The sequence below is a fragment of the Plecotus auritus genome (assembly GCF_963455305.1).
Source record: "Plecotus auritus genome assembly, chromosome: 4".
NCBI lineage: Eukaryota > Metazoa > Chordata > Mammalia > Chiroptera > Vespertilionidae > Plecotus > Plecotus auritus.
This window is the reverse complement of record NC_137775.1, coordinates 160,042,331-160,060,903: the sequence shown is the minus strand read 5'-3', so window position 1 is coordinate 160,060,903 and position 18,573 is coordinate 160,042,331. Positions and strand designations below refer to the sequence as shown.

General features: G+C 38.6%; 1 protein-coding gene across 1 annotated transcript in view; it reads left to right on the top strand.

Annotated features, from left to right (window-relative positions):
* Positions 1 to 18,573, top strand: part of ABCB1 (ATP binding cassette subfamily B member 1) — a 74,138-nt gene that overhangs the window by 17,100 nt on the left and 38,465 nt on the right. Inside the window, exons 5-9 of the mRNA XM_080667057.1 lie at positions 1,439 to 1,490; positions 3,397 to 3,588; positions 3,991 to 4,162; positions 9,789 to 9,913; positions 17,387 to 17,558. Coding sequence (XP_080523183.1) covers positions 1,439 to 1,490; positions 3,397 to 3,588; positions 3,991 to 4,162; positions 9,789 to 9,913; positions 17,387 to 17,558 — 713 coding nt within the window. The remainder of the gene's footprint in view (positions 1 to 1,438; positions 1,491 to 3,396; positions 3,589 to 3,990; positions 4,163 to 9,788; positions 9,914 to 17,386; positions 17,559 to 18,573) is intronic.

The following is an 18,573-nucleotide window of genomic DNA, read 5'->3' as shown; positions in this document are numbered from 1 at the left end:
CACCCTGCTCTAGATGCTCACACCCGAGGTCTCGATGGTCCTTTGTTTTGACTCTCTCTCGACTTCTATCAGTTGCTGACACCTGTAACTTCTCCCTCTTTAATCTTATGGGCACTGTCTGTCTTTTCTGTTCTCACTTAGATCCTCTTTCTTTACATAATTGCAGTAGCTCAAGTCTCTTAGTCTCTCCCTGTTTTAATCTTATACTTTGCTGGCAGCTAAATCATCCTACACCATACCTCTGGTTATGGTTTTTTTTTTTCTGAACAAACTGTTAAATGACTACTAATTTTTATACACCGTACCTATTGGGCCCAGATTATCTTTCCAGCTACATATCCACCTCTTTCCATCCTCAAAACACACCCCACACCCCAGCTGAACTGGCTCACTCATTCTTCAAACTTGCCATGGACTTTTGTCCATGTTGTTCCCTTTGCCAGAAAAAGTTTTCCTCCCCTTTTCCCATACCTGTCAAAATCAGACCCATCGGAGCCAGGCCCTCTCATATTATATTATAACATAACTTTTTAAATCATTACAAGATTAAAGGTGTGCTTCCCCAATGATCCAGCAATCTTGATTATGTCATTTTTTCTGTAAAAATATTTACCGTATATTCATATGTGTGTGTATAAGTATGTTTAATGCAGCATTATTTGTAACAGTAAAATGTTGGAAACAAGTAAAATAGATGTAATTTTAAAAAAATAGAGCTACACATAGAAACACACATACTGACATGGAAAATTGGCCACTGAATAGGGACTGTAATTCTATTTTAAAAAATAAGCTTGAATATGTATTTGAGTATCTGTATACATGTATTCAGAGAAGAAAACATGAAAAAATATACACCAAAATATCGAACAGTGATTAGCATGTGTGTTGGTGGAGGTGGGGTATTAAAGTTTTAGTGTCCAACAATGTCAACATTTGCTAGTACTACGTGATAAGCTCACTGGTGTTTATTACATTATCCTTTGTATTTTATATATTGTAAATAAAAATAAAAACTGGAAAAATGCAGTGTTAGATTTTAAATACTAAGTTCTCTGGTGTCAAGTCTGCACTGATATTTATTTATCAGGACAGAGACCCTAGAAAAGACTTTTTCCTGTCATCTTTGAGTGATATTTCACAAAATATCTTCATTCAAGGATACCAATATTCCTGCTGACAGACTGCTTCTTCTTAGTAAATGTGGGTTTCTTCTTGCAAATAAGCTCCATTGAAGTGTGTGTGTGTGTGATGGCCAGCGGTGAAGGATTTGAATGGATGTGTAATGTTTACACACAATTAAAACTGAATCAGTTTGAGCCATTTTTGTGTAATTGTTAAGTGACACAAATGTGATTCATTTTTGTATGCTTATTTTTATTGGAGAACAAAGAGACATAATGGTATATATTTTTTTTTTTTTGGTGCGGTGATCTAGGTATGACCAACATTACAGATCCCTACAAAAAGCTGGAGGAGGACATGACCACGTAATTTGACGTTTTCCTTACTCTTGCTAAGCTTTTCTGTATCTAGATTGATTGTGGCAATGTTTAAAAGTTTGCGTTTAATAAAGATTTAAAGTTTGAGGAGAACAATACCATTGTTAGTTTTCTAGGAGGATATAATGTAGAATTTTTTTTAAGAAAATGATTAGCTGCATAAGATGTAGAGTTAAGTCTAGATTAGATTTACATATGCATTGGTAAATATAGAATACATATACAGGGCAATAAGATTTCAAAGTGGCCTTTTGAAATGTAGAATTAATTAAGAATCACATTAATTTCAATGGCTTTGTAATTATTAGTTTGCTTCCTGGATGTTTTTAGGATGTAAGGATGTAATAATGAGATCGTCAACAGGATTTTTAAAAACACAGCATGTAATTCTAAATAATTAAACAAAACATCCCAGAATAAATATAATCACTCTTACCTTAACTCACCTCAGGGAAGCTTTTGTTAATGACTTACATATCTTGAAGTTTGTGCCCAAGAACAGGTTATAAAAGATGTCCAAAGGTATGAATTGATGAATCAGAAGATAATTCCACATTATCCTATAAGCGATCTGGTAGATTTGAAGAGAAAGGATATGCTTGGTCATTTATTGAAAGATGAGAAGCAAGTACTTCCAATATTCATATGGAAAATTTAATATTGGGGAAAATAAAACTGTCCTATAATCACCTTGTAAAGTCTTAAACATAAATATATTTGTTTGAGTAATCATAGACTGATGGTTAAAGTACATGCATTGATTTTCAAAGCGTGAGTTCTACTTGTTAAATAGGATTTCTTTTTGGCTATGTCTTGGCTAGATCATTACCACTTAGATAATAATTAATCATTGAGTTACCTATTAACTAAAATTTAATACTGGAATTGTATCTTCCCTGATAGACATTGTAAATGACAAGGTGTAGCTCTGAGAAGGTCTGTTTACCAGGATTCCTGCTGAGTCGTGAACAGTGCAATCAGAGACTGGTTACGACATAACCATTTTTATAGCTTTTGCGTGGTTCATTCAAACATAGTTATTTGAGGATGGCAAGTAATGAACTTTTAAAAAAATGGGAATATTGATATATTTAATTTTAGAATGTGTGTCTTAATTGCTTAGTAAAACCCAACAGTTGTTTGCTTTCTTAAACAGGAAGCATCAGAGTGAGGAAACATAAATTCAACATTTTTAGATGATTAAGGGCCTGGTTTCAGAAGATGCTCATGGTTTTTACTGTTAGAGTTTAAACTAGAAGGACTGTATGGTTTGATTCATTAAGCATCTTAGGCTAGCTCATGATGGCCAGTTGGGCAGATGATATAAAAATACTTCTTATTTCAATTGTCTCTTGGCATCCCAGCTCTGCCAGATTAATAACAAAAAAGCCAGGGGACCATTTCCATCTCTTGGTTTCACTTTCTGGCAAGGTCTGTCACTTCTTTCCATGTGCTAATGCGCAGAAAACTGATGCTGAGATGTTACAAGGAGGTAGATCTTACCTGATGCTCTGATGCTCCAAGCCTTCCACAATAACTGGTAGTCTCTGTGCTGGGCACTGGCCAAGTGTGTTACATGCGTTACTGCATTACGGTTCTTAGTTCCATTTTACCAATGAGAAAACTGAGGCCTAGGCAGGTTAAGCAGCCTGCCTGAGATTACACATCAGGCAAGTGAAGAGCTGGAATTGGAGCCAACGCAGAAAGTGCACTCTTAACCGTCCCACTCTACCAGCACAGACATAGTTGGAGGTCAGCCTGCTCGTCACAGCCCCTTCCTATTTGTTAAGGACCGAAGGGTAGCCAGAGAGCCAGCAAGGAAGAACGAGTGGTGTGTTTGGGAATGGCGCACTAATCAGAAAACAGCATGTGCAGTTCTTTTCTTGTCTTTCAGGTATGCCTATTATTACAGTGGGATCGGAGCTGGTGTGCTTGTTGCTGCTTACATTCAGGTTTCATTCTGGTGCCTGGCAGCTGGAAGACAAATATTTAAAATTAGGAAACAGTTTTTTCACGCTATAATGCGACAGGAGATAGGCTGGTTCGACGTGCATGATGTTGGGGAGCTTAACACTCGGCTCACAGAGTAAGTACCTGGTTTTATGTTGAACTCAGATGTGGTTCTGATTCTTCTTAAGATAAAAGAGATGTCATGACATCTGTTAGGACATGCCAGTACATCACTTGGAAGTAATTAGGAGACTAAGTTCCTTCTGAGCAGCGGCCATGTCTTGTGCATCATTTTTGTTCCCAGTACATGAGTCAGGACATGAGGGGGGACCTGCATGACTGGGGCTGAATGAGGAACTGACTTCCCAGACAAAAACCTCTGCCAGCGAGCAGCAGAGCAAAGCATGACACTTCCTGGAGCTGGAGCTCAGATGTAAACGAGTTAACCCCACGTCCAAACAATCGAAAACTGGATTCAGGGGGAAGGTTCTGTGTTCACAATTCTGACGTTTGTCTCTAACACTATTTGTTCTTTTAGTGATGTCTCCAAAATTAATGAAGGAATTGGTGACAAAATTGGAATGTTCTTTCAGTCGATAGCAACGTTTATCACTGGCTTTATAGTAGGATTTACACGTGGTTGGGAGCTAACCCTTGTGATTTTGGCCGTCAGTCCTGTTCTTGGACTGTCAGCTGCCATCTGGGCAAAGGTAGGTGACGCCTGTGAATCCAGGCCCACAACCTATGGCTGTTTTTACCAAATGATGACCCTGACTCTATACCTGATCCGTGGTTTTAAATCTTCTGTTCAAAATCAGTGGGAATCAGCAGATGCCACCTCGCTGAGTTCTACCCCTGCCGGGACTCCACGCTGTCCTAGGCCCTGGGGTTATTTGGGGAAGAGCTGAGAAAGAAAGGAGTAGCTCTCCTACCTCATCCTCTGCCTCCTTATAGAAGGCATGCTCACCTCTTTAAAGAGCTGTGTTCTCCAGTTGATAATTCTGTACTCACACAGCAAATAGAAACCCAAGTTCAGTGAACCACACACGTGTCCCATTCGATTAGCTTAATTAGGGTTAATGTTTTTGGTTTGGTAGATTTTGTTAATTTATAAGTCAGTTTTATCAGCATTATAAATGGTTTTATGTTTCTGTATATTTAAACCCATTGGTATGAAAATAATTTTAAAAAATAGGTCCTACTCTGACGTGCATTGTAAATACTAAGTCTGTAGTTCTCTCTCCCGATCACAAAAGCAGAGTAAAAGTTATTTTCCCTTTTAAGGCTCAGAGTAGGGTTCATTTTAAACCTGTTAGACGTAAGAGCGGGCTGTGGTAGAGAGATTGGCCCAGTATGTAACTTCTGTTGGGTTTAACACAACTTAAAGAAGGTGCTACAAATTCGTGTGGCAAAAAGATATCAAATAAAGGAGAGCCAACCAAAGCTGAGGCCAACAACAGTAATCAGGCTGCAAACATTCCGAAGTTTGAGATTTTTATTCTGTAGGATAGATACTGTTTTGTTCTTGCAAACAGTAACTGCCATTTATTGGGCGTCTACTATGCCAGGCCAATATATGTGTTATCTTTCTGAAGTATAGCAATTAGATCATTTTACAGAGGAAGAAACTGAAGTTTTGAGGACTCTGTTAATTTGCTGCTCAGAGTAACACAGGGTCTCAATGGTATTCTTGGTGGTTAAATTGCATCTCAATATCAGTCAGCTGAAATATTTGGCAAAAGCTTTCCACGTTAATCAGTTTTTCTATTGATTAGAATATTAAGCAAGTCAGGTGAGCAATTCTTCATATGAGTATTTGTTGATAAACTATATAAAATGTATTGATGTCCGTTCTAGTTAAGTTAGGAAGATAACTCATCTTTTATTAACTAATTATGCATTGCTTCAGATACTATTTATTTGATAAATAGCTTATTGCTGGAGACATACATTTTAACCCTCACTCTGCATTCTCTGGTTGTGGGCCATTTAAAAAGGAATGTGGTCCAGTCTGGGAAGCCTCTTTGTCCCTGTGAGCCTGAGGCTGTCCTACCCAACCCAGAGACACCAGGGCAAGAAGGAAGAACAGGAAGGGACCCAGTCCCAGCAACCTTCCTGGTCCAGGAAGCCTTTTAGATGGGCATGGGGCTTCTCTTTCCCACCCAGGGCACAAGTAGGAGCATGCGCACACTCTGCCCCTAGCAGGAGGTACCTGGTGGAACGACCTTGAGAAGCCCCTTTTACTCCCTCAGGTAGCAGGGGCAGGCTCTATAGGAGCCCCAGCAGCTCCAGATAAACCCCTCTGACCAAAACAATACTAGCGAGGCTCTGAATATTAAACTGCCAGTAGAACCACAACTCACAAAAGTAGGCCAAAACGAATACAAAAAAAAAAAAGATGAATGTGAACTGCAACTGAAAGCTCTTTTTAAAAATAGTAGGCCAAAAATCGCATGCTAAACCCAAAGAGGGTTACTCTTTGCTAAAATAAAGGTTTAAACAGGACTCAGAGTCTCCTAACATAATAGATAAAAGGTCCAGGATATAATAAAATTTTACTTGTCACTCCTAGCACCAAAAACACAACTTGAATGAGAGAAAAACCAATTAAACTGACACCAATATTGATATAAGTCAGACGCTAGAATGATTTGACAGGAATTTTAAAATAGCTAGTATAAAAATGCTTCACTAAGCTGTTATAAATTCTCTTGAAACAAAAGAAAAAAATAGAAAATATCAGCAATGAAATGGTTATTTAAAAAGAACAAAATGAAATTAGAGATATGGAAGATACACAGCAGCAAAGTCAGGATGGATGAGCTCTGTCTCAGTGAGTGGAAATAATAGAATAGGATCAACGCATCTGGAGAGAGAACAATAGAATTCATCTATTCTGAAACAGGGAGAAAATGAAAAGACTCAGGGACCTGTGGGACAATAGCAAAAGATCCAAAAGACAATCACATTTATTACTGTTGGAGTCCCAAAAGATGAGGATAAAGAGAGTGGGACTGAAGGAGTATTGGAAGAAATAATGGCTGAAAATGTGGACCCAACAATAGCAGGCTATCCTTCAACAACTGAATGGTTAAACAAACTATGGTACATGGATACCGTGGAATACTACCTGCCAATAAAATGGAAAAAACTTTTTTTTAAAATATGTCTTTATTGATTTCAGAGAGGAAGGGAGAGGGATAGAGAGCTAGAAACATCGATGAGAGAGAAACATCAGTCTGCTGCCTCCTGCACACCCCCCACCGGGGATATGCCCGCAACCAAGGTACACACCCTTGACCGGAATTGAACCCAAGACCCTTCAGTCCGCAGGCCGACGCTCTATCCACTAAGCAAAACTGGCCAGGGCTGGAAAAAACTCTTGATACACTTAACAACCTAGATGAATCTCAGAGAATTATACTGGGGTGGCGGGGGGGAGAGCCAATTCAAAAAGGTGACAAAACCATATGATTCCATTTATGTAACATTCTTGGAATGACAAGATTATAGACAGAGAACAGATTAGTGCTTTCCTGAGGTTGGGGATGGTTGGGGGTGAGGGGTGGAGAGGTAAGGGGTAGGGTAAGAGGTGGCTATGGCTATAAAAACTAGCATAATGGATCCTTGTAATGAAATTGCTCTGTGTCATGACTGTAGTTACATGAATATACAGAGGTGATAACATTGCTTATATCTAAATACACACACACACACACACACACACAAATGCATGTAAAACTGGTAAATCCGAATAACATTGATGGATTATATCAATGTTAAATTCCTAGTTGGGACATTGTTCTGTAGCTTTCCAGATGTTATTATTGGGGACAGTAGATGAAGGGTGCATGGAATCTCACTGTCTTGCTTCTTACTGCATGTGAATCTATAGTTATCTCAAAAACAAAAGGTATAAATTATCTCAAAACCAAAACTTCACCGAGAAATAGGAAAATGAAGGTCAGAGTATCTATAGTGGTAAAAAACATCTTGCTTCCAAATACATTAGTTTGAATAATATAAAATTGCCTACAGTAGACAGCTTTTAACTTAGAGAAATAGCAATTTTATATGTCTCAAACTAATACTAAGCTTTGTTAAGAAATTGTCATCCTTTGGAAAAAGGGATGGGCTAGTGATGCTTCATATAGTTTATGCAGGTAGTTGTAATAATGGAATTATCACCATTTGATTACATTAGACTAACAGTGGAAGTTGCCTTTTCATATCCCTAAGAATAATTTGGAAGGTTTCTTTTAACAGGCATGATCTCTTCAAGTACAAAAACAAAACAAAACACTTAATGAAGATTCTACCATAGTTTTACTTACCCATATGCTTATAATTATGGAATCTCTTGGAGGGGGGGAAAAGAACCAGGTATATTGAATTTAGTGTGGTACTTGATATATTTAAGAGTGACTTAAAATAACATATTTTGAAACTCCTAATTCAAAAATATTTCTGGTAATCTTCCTGTTGTTGCCTGCCTCGGTTGTGGGTGACTATTGTGGGGTGATGTTTTAAGAGAAGCAGAGAAAAATAGCTGAAGCATATTGCATGTGCCTCTCATTTTATGCCGCGTGTTTGCTCAGGGACAACAATGAGCTCCCTGGCTCAGATCCAGCGTTGTGAATGATTCAGGCAGGGGCCGCCCTAGGAAGGTGGCTGTGAGAAGGCAGCAAGGCCTGGTGTGTCGGGGGGATGTTAGATAAGTGCATGCAGCACAATGTCTGCCCGTAGGACCTGGTTAATAAGTGTTTGTTTGCTTTCACCCACCCATTCCTACATCTGCCATAGCTCCTTTTTACCTTGACACACAGCAAAGGAAGAAGTGCATTGTTAAAACTAAAACAGCTTTGAGCTCTTTATGTCAAGAAGGAATAGACTAGTAGAACTTATGCAAGTGAGTCTGCAAATGCCTGTAAATTATTTATGAAACGGTGTAATACGGTTAATCAGTATTGTATTATGAACTGCTCGTGTGTAACCTTTAGCTAGATGGTTGGCTACGTAGGCATTCCAGGTATAAATAGTAACCTTAGCTCTTTGCCCATGCCAGGTGATTTGATTTTCATAATAGGGCCCTTTAGGACTAGAGTTCACACATGTCAGTGGCTGGTTTCAGAGAGTGAATCCCTCTAGTGGCTGTTCATTCAGGCTTTGAAGCCATATGGCATCAGGCTTGAATCCTGGGTATTTTCTTTCTTTTTAAAAAAATTTAAAAATATACATATATTTTTACTGATTTCAGAGAGGAAGGGGGAGAGAGAGAGAGAGAGAGAGAGCGAGAGAGAGAGAGAAACATCAATGATGAGGATCATTGATTGGCTGCCTCCTGCAGGCCCCCTACAGGAGATCGAGCCTGCAACCCAAGCATGTGCCCCCGACTGGAATCGAACCCAGGACACTTCAGTCCACAGGCTGATGCTCTATCCACTGAGCCAAACCAGCTAGGGCCTGGGTATTTTCTTTATTTGTAAAATGATGTAACCTCTTCATCCCTCCATTTCCTCACAGATATAGTGGGGGCAATAGTACCTACTTCACTGTGCAATTGAGAAGAATAAATGAGATCCTGTGTATTTAAAGTACCCTGTACTGTTTCTTCCACAGAATAAATGCTCAGGAACCAGACAGAGGAATCAAAGAACACCCATAAAACACAGTCCTCCCTGGTGGCTGCATGTATTGTTTTGCTCAGCAGTGCCAGCTTTCCTGGCATATGAAACTTGCTTGTCCCCAGCATTCTTCTGGCTCACACTTCTGAACCAGAGTACCATGAGCAATTGCTGGGTTTCCCTGGTGTAATGCCTTTTTTCCACATTTGCTTATGTTTAATTTAAGATCTCTCCAAACTCCTAGTTTTATTTATTCAGATGAGGATCCCTGAAGCATTCAGTGAGAAAATAATATTTTAATGGAATTTATTATATACTAGAGGCCCAGTGCATGAAATTTGTGCACAGATAGGGTCCCTAGAGGCTGCCGACTGTTGGCTGGGGCCTTCCTTGTTCCACGCTGCCCCCTGGTGGTCAGTGCACGTCAGAGTGAGTGATTTAACTCCCGGTATTCTGAGGGGACACTTTGCATATTAGGCTTATATATATGTATATAGATCAGCTCCGTTCTAAAAGAATTAAAGTGTCTTACAGAGTGAATATCTGTATACTAAAAATTAGAATGTCATGACCAAAAACAAGTAAAAGACAGATTTTGTTCAATGAATATATTAATGTATCAGCAGCATCTGTGTATATACTTTTATTTTACAAATGATAAAATGAACTTGTTAAGAAAATTTACATGATCTGAAATTGCATTTTTAAACAGATACTATCTTCATTTACTGATAAAGAACTCCTTGCATATGCAAAAGCTGGAGCAGTAGCTGAGGAGGTCTTAGCAGCAATTCGAACTGTGATTGCTTTTGGAGGACAGAAGAAAGAACTGGAAAGGTTTGAATCTCTTTTTAAGTTGATAGGAATGTTAAATTCCGTGTCATCTCTTATGCCCTTCAGGTTGACAGTGTTGTTGACAATGTATATGTTTCTTTCAACAGCTTCATCCATATTACAGCATGTCTAATATTCTGGAGAAGTTGTGATTCTAGTTGTACTCTTCTTTTTTGTTGTTGTTGTTAATGTCATATACTTGTTTCTTTTTTAACCATTTAAACAATTTTTCAGTTACAGTTTACATGCAATATTATTCTGTATTAGTTTCAGGTGTACAGAGTAGTGGTTAGATAATTATGTACTTTACAAAGTAGTCCCCTCATATTTCCAGTACCCACCTGGCACCATACATAGTTTTTAAAATATCATTGACTGTATTCTCTATGCTATAATTTACATCCCCATGACTATTCGTAACTAACAATTTGTACTGCTTAATCCCTCCCCCTTTTTTACCCAGTCTCTCAACCCTCCCTCCCCTTTGGCAATAATCAATCTGTTCTCTGCATCTAAGAATTTCTTCTTATATCTGCTAATTCAAAGCATTTCCTAGAGTCTCTGAGGTAGGTAGTGACATAAAAATAGTTCCTCGGTGCTGAATCATTTTATCCCTGGTGATAATGTGTCCATCTAGTAAATTCTTATTTATTTCTGTATTTGATATAATTGACACATACCATCCTTGATTTTCTAAGATTGAATGAGTATTTTGTGTAAGATCTATGGGGACATGTTAATTTCTGGTTCATTTCCCCTCTTGCCTGGCCCCTCATCAGTAGTTATGCTCTATGATTTAGAAGATAAAAATATAATTAAAAAGCACATCTGTGCAAAAGTTCAAAATCTTTTTAACTGTGTGTTAATATTTCCCTTACAATTACTTATATTCCCTTTTATTAGATTTCTGAGAGTATACATGGTAATTTATTGAAATTTAGAATATCAGATTCATTGATTTCTGAGCAGCAAATTTACTTAAAATTAACATCTGATATTATAGTATTTTAGGTTATGAATAATTCTTTTAGAAAATAGGAAAAACTAAACTGTATTGTTTGGGAGGTTATACATTGTTTGTTAAAGCCATAAAGGAAAATGGGAATTTTTATAACCAGGATAATGAGTACCTGTCCAGGGGATAAGGAGTTGTGGGTCATAGTGGGACACAGAGCAGGGGGGTTCTGTGGGGCTGATGGTGTTTCATTCCTTGACCTCAGTTGTGGTTATGTGGTTATTCACTGTATAATTATTCTTTAAACTGTACATATGTGTTTGGAGTAGCGTTTTGTTCATATGAGATATTTTACCCCACACAGACGTCCTCTGAGAATGATTTGTGATGATGCAGTACTATAGTCCAAAGGAAAGACCTATCTGGATTTTTTGCTAAGGTTTTTGCTCTTCCCTTAAGATATGTCTGACTACTAAACTGAGAAGTCTTCCTTAGTGACCAGGCAAACATCCAGTGAGATAAATCCCCTCTTCTGGAGCTTAAATTCTAACAGGGCAGAGAAAGGGTACAGGCAACCACAAAAAATAAAATAAAATAAAACAATACCTAATATACCAAGCGGGGTAAATATTATTGGGAAATAAAATACTTTTTTAGAGTCATTGGGTTTCTTGTAGAGACATTATTCAGAAAGTTCTTTCTGAATATAGTTGATGCTTGAGCAGACAGAGAATGAAGGTTTTAACTTGGGATTCTTTCCAGTTTTCCTCAATGGAAAGGTCGACCAGAAAAGTACAATGTCCACCAGTGCAGGGAGACAAGCAAAGTGTATGCTTCTGCCTCATTTCTGAGCTGGGGGAAAGCATCTCCCCATAGAAATCAAAACCTCAGGCCTATACACAGTAGGGTCTGAAGTTATATACTCTACAGGCCAAGGAAACAAAGAGTAAGAATACTAAATAAAAATAAAAGCTATAATGATTGGAAAATAAGAAACAACATTTTCATTATCCATAGATGATATGATTATATGCATGGAAATTCCTGTAGAGCCTGCAGACTAACAGCATAAAGTAATATCTGAGTACCTGATCAGGATTCAGAAAAAATGGCATTCCAGGAACCAGCAGGAAATAGATAGTATTGTATCAGTTCTAAGGTGCACGTTTTTCTGTCACAACTCATCATCTCTGGCATTGAGATAAACCCTACAATCAGTGTCTTTTTACAATTGCTGTGGATCTGGATGGAGATTGATTCTTCCAGGTGGGACTTGGGTTTGTGCCAATCACTGGGGTCACTGATCCAAGACCACCTTACATTAACTTCTTTGTCTACACTGGTAGTATGAATTCGCACTTCAGACCTGCATGGATACTGCCTCGTGGTTCAAATTCCCAGGGGAGGGTTTTCCCTGCCTTTACCTATTGCCAAGGTTGAGACACAAGTTCTCCTGCTTTCACTTTCCATGTGGCATGTGCTTATTATACTGAGGCTCTAGCCCTTTGGGTCCCACCTGTATGTGAACTGATGCTACTTAGAATAACAGAATAACAATACTTCCTACAATTAATTGCATCCTAAATTGGAGAAATATGATACTTTTGAAAGATTATTAGCAACAAAATTATAATGAGATACTAGAGGCCCGGTGCATGAAATTCGTGCATGGGAGGGGGGTGTCCCTCAGCCCAGCCTGCACCCTCTCCAATCTGGGACCCCTTGAGGGATGTCCGACTACCTGTTTAAGCCCGATCCCACCAGCAGTCTCAATCAGGCCACCGGGATCGGGCTTAAACGGGCAGTCGGACATCGCTCTCACAATCCAGGAGTGCTGGCTCCCAACTGCTCGCCTGCCTGCCTTCCTGATTGCCCCTAACCGCTTCTGCCTGCCAGCCTGATCACCCCCTAACTACTCCCCTGCCAGCCTGATTGATGCCTAACTTTTTTGCCCCTAACTGTCCTCCCCTGCAGGCCTGGTCACCCCTAACTGCCCTCCCCTACAGGCCTGGGTCCCCCCCAACTGCCCTCCCTGCAGGCCTGGTCACCCCTAAATGCCCTCCCCTGCTGGCCTGATCACCCACAACTGCCCTCCCTTGCAGGCCTGGTCCGTCCCAACTGCCCTCCCTTGCTGGCCATCTTGTGGTGGCCATCTTGTGTCCACATGGGGGCAGAATCTTTGACCACATGGGGCAGCCATCTTGTGTGTTGGAGTGATGGTCAATCTGCATATTACTCTTTTATTAGATAGGATGGATATAACCTGGGTAGAAGGGAGAGGGCATTATGGGAGTCAAGTCCAATATGCAGAACTTAGATGAATCTGATCATTTTAGTTCACTAAAAGTGTAAAGGAATCAAGATATTTTTTAAATGGAGTTCTTTAATTAGTAGGTACAGAATAATTTTTGTCCCCTAGAGAAGATGGTGATCAACTTTTTATTATAAGAATAAGCAAATGGGCCTACATAGCTCTATTCAAAGATTCATTTTATATGTGGAAGCATTTCTTCAGACGATAAGAGTTACTGGGATGTATCTTTGAAAGAACAACCTCCCCTGGAAAATTGGAAATTAGTTTTGTCTGAGATTAAGAGTTGATTTAAGACTACAGCCTGAAGGCCCAAGGTTCTTTCCAGCTTGCCCATTTCTTAAAAGTTCATTTATTCAACATATTTAACCAGCATCCACCACATGACAAGCACTGTGCTAGGCTCTGGATTGTCAGTGAATCAGAAATAGAGGATATTTACCCTTATGTGATCAGTGAATCAGAAATAGAGGATATTTACCCTTATGTGATCCTTAGTCAAAATAGTAAGGTAGAAAAAAAGGGAAGGAAGGAAAGTAAGAAGGAATATAAGAAAGACATCAAAGAAGTAGATTATAGATTTTTAAAACATGCAATGAACCAATCAAAGAGTGTGCTGATGAAGGTGAGGAGGGCAAATTTGCTTTAAATATGGTGGTCAGGAAGGCATCTCTGAGGAGGTTCCATCTAGGCTGAGAAGGGAGGGATGAGAAATGGCCTTCCCCGGTGAGGGCCGGGATAGTAGAGTCTTTTGGATGTCCTGAGGTGGCAATGACTTTAGGAAATATAAGGCTCCTGTGGCTGGAGCTCAGCTGAGCCAGAGGAGATTGTGGTGGAGAGAAGCTGTTGAAGGTGGGTCAGGCCATAACGTGGGGAATTGCAAGTTGTGATGAGGAGTTAGGATTTTATTCCAAGGGCATAGGAAAGGGGTTGAGGCTCCTAAAGAAGGGAACGGGTGTCCACATTATGTTTAAGTTTATTTCTCTGTCTGTAATTGGTCTGGTGAGTAGAGGAGGGCAGTTGAAGAGTAGAGCCAGGTGGACCAGTGGGAAGACTGCAATAGTGGTCTAGGTGAGAGGGCTTCCAGTGGCCTGATCGAGACTGCTGCCAGGAGATGGGTAACAGGTACATAGATTTGGGATATAATTGGAAGTAGAATTGATAAAACTATTCTGAGACCAAATATAATCCTTCAGTTTCTTCCCCTTCCCTTCTCTGCTTCCAAATAGACAAGCAACTAAGGTCTCTCAGTCTCCCTCTTCAGGTTAGCAGGAGGAAACTTAAAATGAAAATTAACCAGAATTTAAAATGAATTTAATCAATAGTAGAGAATTGTTTTATTCTCCTTAGTTAATTTTTTTTCTCTCTGCATGTGTCTTGCAAATGTTTATCTATTAGTATTGCTTTTTATTTGCTTAATTAAAATTGTTCCTTGCTCTTGTAAGTGGCTGGTAAATATTTTTATAATATTTAAGAAGAATAATTTTTTCTAAATATCAATGTTTTTGTTATGTGACTTTAGTCAATTTTAGGAACTCCTACTTTAATTACCATTTTCATACTAATGCTTTTAGTGAATTTAATAGCTGATTTTGTATTGTGACTTTTTTATGGAAATGCTAATCAAAAAATAAAAGGACTATTGTTTATGTCTCCCCCCTCCTTATCCCTTTCTTTTTTTTCATTTTCTTTTCTGGTATCTAAATTATTTTCTTCCTTGTTGCTTCTTCCTATGCAAATGTTTCCTCTGGCTGCATGCGACAACAGCTTATCAGTGAAAGATTTCTACGTTAGTCTCTCGGTAAGCAAGAACTGAAATAAAGGAGATAACAGGGTGTGAGTCATACTGTTAACATTCCTTAAATGTAATCATATATAATTTATGCCTAGTAGTACTTTTCACCCAGATTAACTCATGAAGTGAGATATCTATATCATCAACCATTGAAACCTCTTTCTCAAAGATAATTTTTTTGTTCAAAGGTTAAAACTGGCAAGTTGGGGATTGACATTTTTGGAGAAAGAAACTCTAATAATATGTTACTATTTTATCACCATAAAGTTCTGTTTAAATTTGGTCTTCAGTGAACATGGGGACCATGTAAATTTCATTCAACAGACTTTCCCAACTGATAGATAGCTAGTTAAAAAAAGTCATGAGGCCAAGAAAGAATGCATGTTTCCATCTGAGCAGGGCTTGAACCACTCTGTACATGCTAATGGAACAAACCTCCAACGAAAATTAGTATAACATTTATAGGGTCATGTTTTTGTAGATTAAAGACCTCAAAATATGAATTCTATATGGAAGTAAGTTCTTTTATCACAACAATTATGAACTCCTTTTATATAAGGCAGTGGTCTAAATTCTGCAGGGCATTGTGATTAAGAGGATAAAGACAGATTTAAAGCTTAATTATAATCTGTCCTATTTCCCTAGTAATATTACCTTGATTCCTTATTTTCAAAGATCCTTCCTTTACTTTAAATTTGGGCCCCATTATCTTATCTCCACATCTGTCTTTTTGAGCAAAATAGTCTGCTGTGTTCCTTTCAAATGAAGATGAAGTTACAGACAGCATCTCCTTTAACTTTAACATCAGATATTCACTGATCCCCAAGGGTTTAAAAAGTATGAGAATTAACGTTTGGGAGAGAGCTTTAAATCATTAGAACTGGAGGGAGAAAATCTTATCAGTGGACACCAACATTGTTTTTTGTTTCCTTGCTTTTGCCCTCTTTTGTATAATTTGAAGTGCTATGTAATACTTTTTACACTTAAATAAACTGTAAACCATACAGTGATTTCCATAGTTATTATTTTTAAAATAATCAGTTGAAATTTGCTGTACTTTCTGTAAGAAGTATTCATGGGTATTCTCCAAGTTGGGCTAATATAATAGAGACCATTGTGCTGTGAACAGGTTACAAGGTCCTCAATGTGCTGAGATTTTTATTTTCTCAGTCCTTGAGGCCTGGGGTGGGTGACCCGAATCATCAGGCGAGAGCCCCTTCTTCCAGCAGCGGGCAGCCATGACATGACTGTGTTGGGGGCGGTGACTGAGGGAATAGGATGTAGGCAATGTGTAGAAAGACTAAGGGAGGGGACGCTGATACACAGTGAGGGATTATTATATATTTTTAAGCCTGATCATTTTTTCAGGTCAGTGATTTTTTAAAATAAATGTCGATGGAAATAAGATAAACTACATAGTTTATTTAAATGTAAAACAAAGATTTATTCACGGTTCTTATAGTATGCAAACTAGAAACACAGCGAGGCAAAACCCCAGAAGTGTTTGATGAGGAAAGAAAAGTTAAGAGTTCTTATAACAAAAGTCACATCCTTGAGAATAATCAGTCCTGCATCCTTAGCCTCACGATTGGCCCAGAACCGTTACCAGTCAGATGTCAGGCGATCTGGATGATGGATGCCACATGGTGTGGAGGATAGGCACCAGGAGGTCTGGTCTTGTCCCGAGTTCTTTAGAGGATAGTCAGAGGGTTATCTGCAGTTAAATCAATGTCTGGGCATTGAAACTAAACTGGGAAGTTCAAAAGTTTTCGTTTCCCGGCTTGTTAAAGCAGGAATAGAAACACTTCATGCCTCAGCCTACTTGATTTGAATAATTTAGCAGCTTGCCCATAGTGACTCCATTTTATTTCTTCACCCTTTTCCTCACTTGTTTTCTTTCAGTTGGTTCTTCTAGTAGACCCACAGGGATGCAGGATGGGGTGCAGACTGCCTCCAAAGCTGCTGTAGTATTCAGAGACGTAAAGGGCTTACTTACGTTGAACACTTCCTAGCATTATATCTTCATTTTATTAACACATTTAAAAAGCATGCAGATTGTAAGGGAAAGTACAGTGTTCATCGTGTCTGTTTTGTTTTGTGTATGAAACAATGCCAGTGTTAGAAGTTTGCTGACTATTATTCCACTTATTTCACTGTTGCTAAGGCCAACGGAAAAGAGGCTTTTAGAAGACTCCCCCCACCAATTAATCTCCGTAAGACTCAGTTTCCTCCTCTACAAGAAGAGATTAAATAGGTCTAACATTCTAGGGTCAATGTATGGACAAAAGGAGGAAATATGTGTAAAACACCTACCACGGGGCTGGGCACATTCTAAGTCCTCAATAAGCATCATGCTATATTGACCCATTTCACATGTTTATGAGTCTATGTGATCATTTTTGTTACTCCTCCCAGGTACAACAAAAATTTAGAAGAAGCTAAAAGAATCGGGATAAGGAAAGCTATTACGGCCAACATCTCTATAGGCGCTGCTTTCCTGCTGATCTATGCATCATATGCTCTGGCATTCTGGTATGGGACCTCCTTGGTCCTTTCAGGACAATATACTATTGGAAAAGTACTCACTGTAAGTGATATTATATTAAGAAAATAATCTCTGTTTAAAATGCCAATGAAATTGCAGTGTGGTGTTGGCTTGACTGTTGGAGAATACATCTTGAAGAACGAGTGAATAACACAGACATGCACTATTAGGTTGAAAAGTGGTAAGGAAATTAGATGTATTCAACAACCAGTTTTGTCTTTTTTGTAATCCCCCTTGAAAAGTCTATCCTGTGGCCTAGAGTAATACTAACATCACCAGTCTCTATAGCATAAACTTTTCATTAGTTGAGATTATTTCTTCGTGCCAGACACCATAGCTAAACACTTTACTTTTATTTTCTGATTTACTATTCCTAACAACAAATGGCAAAATACACTTGAATTTCTTTTCAAAATCTTTTGAATGACAGCTAGTATACCTAACCAATTTTTGGAAGCATAAAGTGTTATTCTTTTTTTAAAAAAATATATTTTATTGATTTTTTTACAGAGAGGATGGGAGAGGGAGAGAGAGTCAGAAACATTGATGAGAGAGAAACATTAATCAGCAGTTTCCTGCACACCCCGCACTGGGGATGTGCCCTCAACCAAGGTACATGCTCTTGCCCAGAATCGAACCTGGGACCCTTGAGTCCGCAGGCCAATGCTCTATCCACTGAGGCCAAACTGGTTAGGGCTAAAGTGTTATTCTGAAAAGAATGTGCTGTTTGACATTTCGTTGCCATATAGATCTTTGTACAAGTATAGAAGGCTTGGCATTTGATGCTATCCTTTTGTATTTAAAGACAATGAACTGTTCACTAACCAAGCTGAATCTACATCTTTTTTATTTATTTTATTTTATTTTTTTAAGAATTTATAAAAATAAAAACATTTTATTTTTGTCTTAGTCAGCAGCTAATATAAAACTATCTTGACATTTAAAGCCAACTTCGTTCTTTCCTCAACCTCTTTTTTTAAAATATATTTTTATTGATTTCAGAGAGGAAGGGAAAGGGACAGAGAGAGAGAAACAACTATGATGAGAGAGAATCATA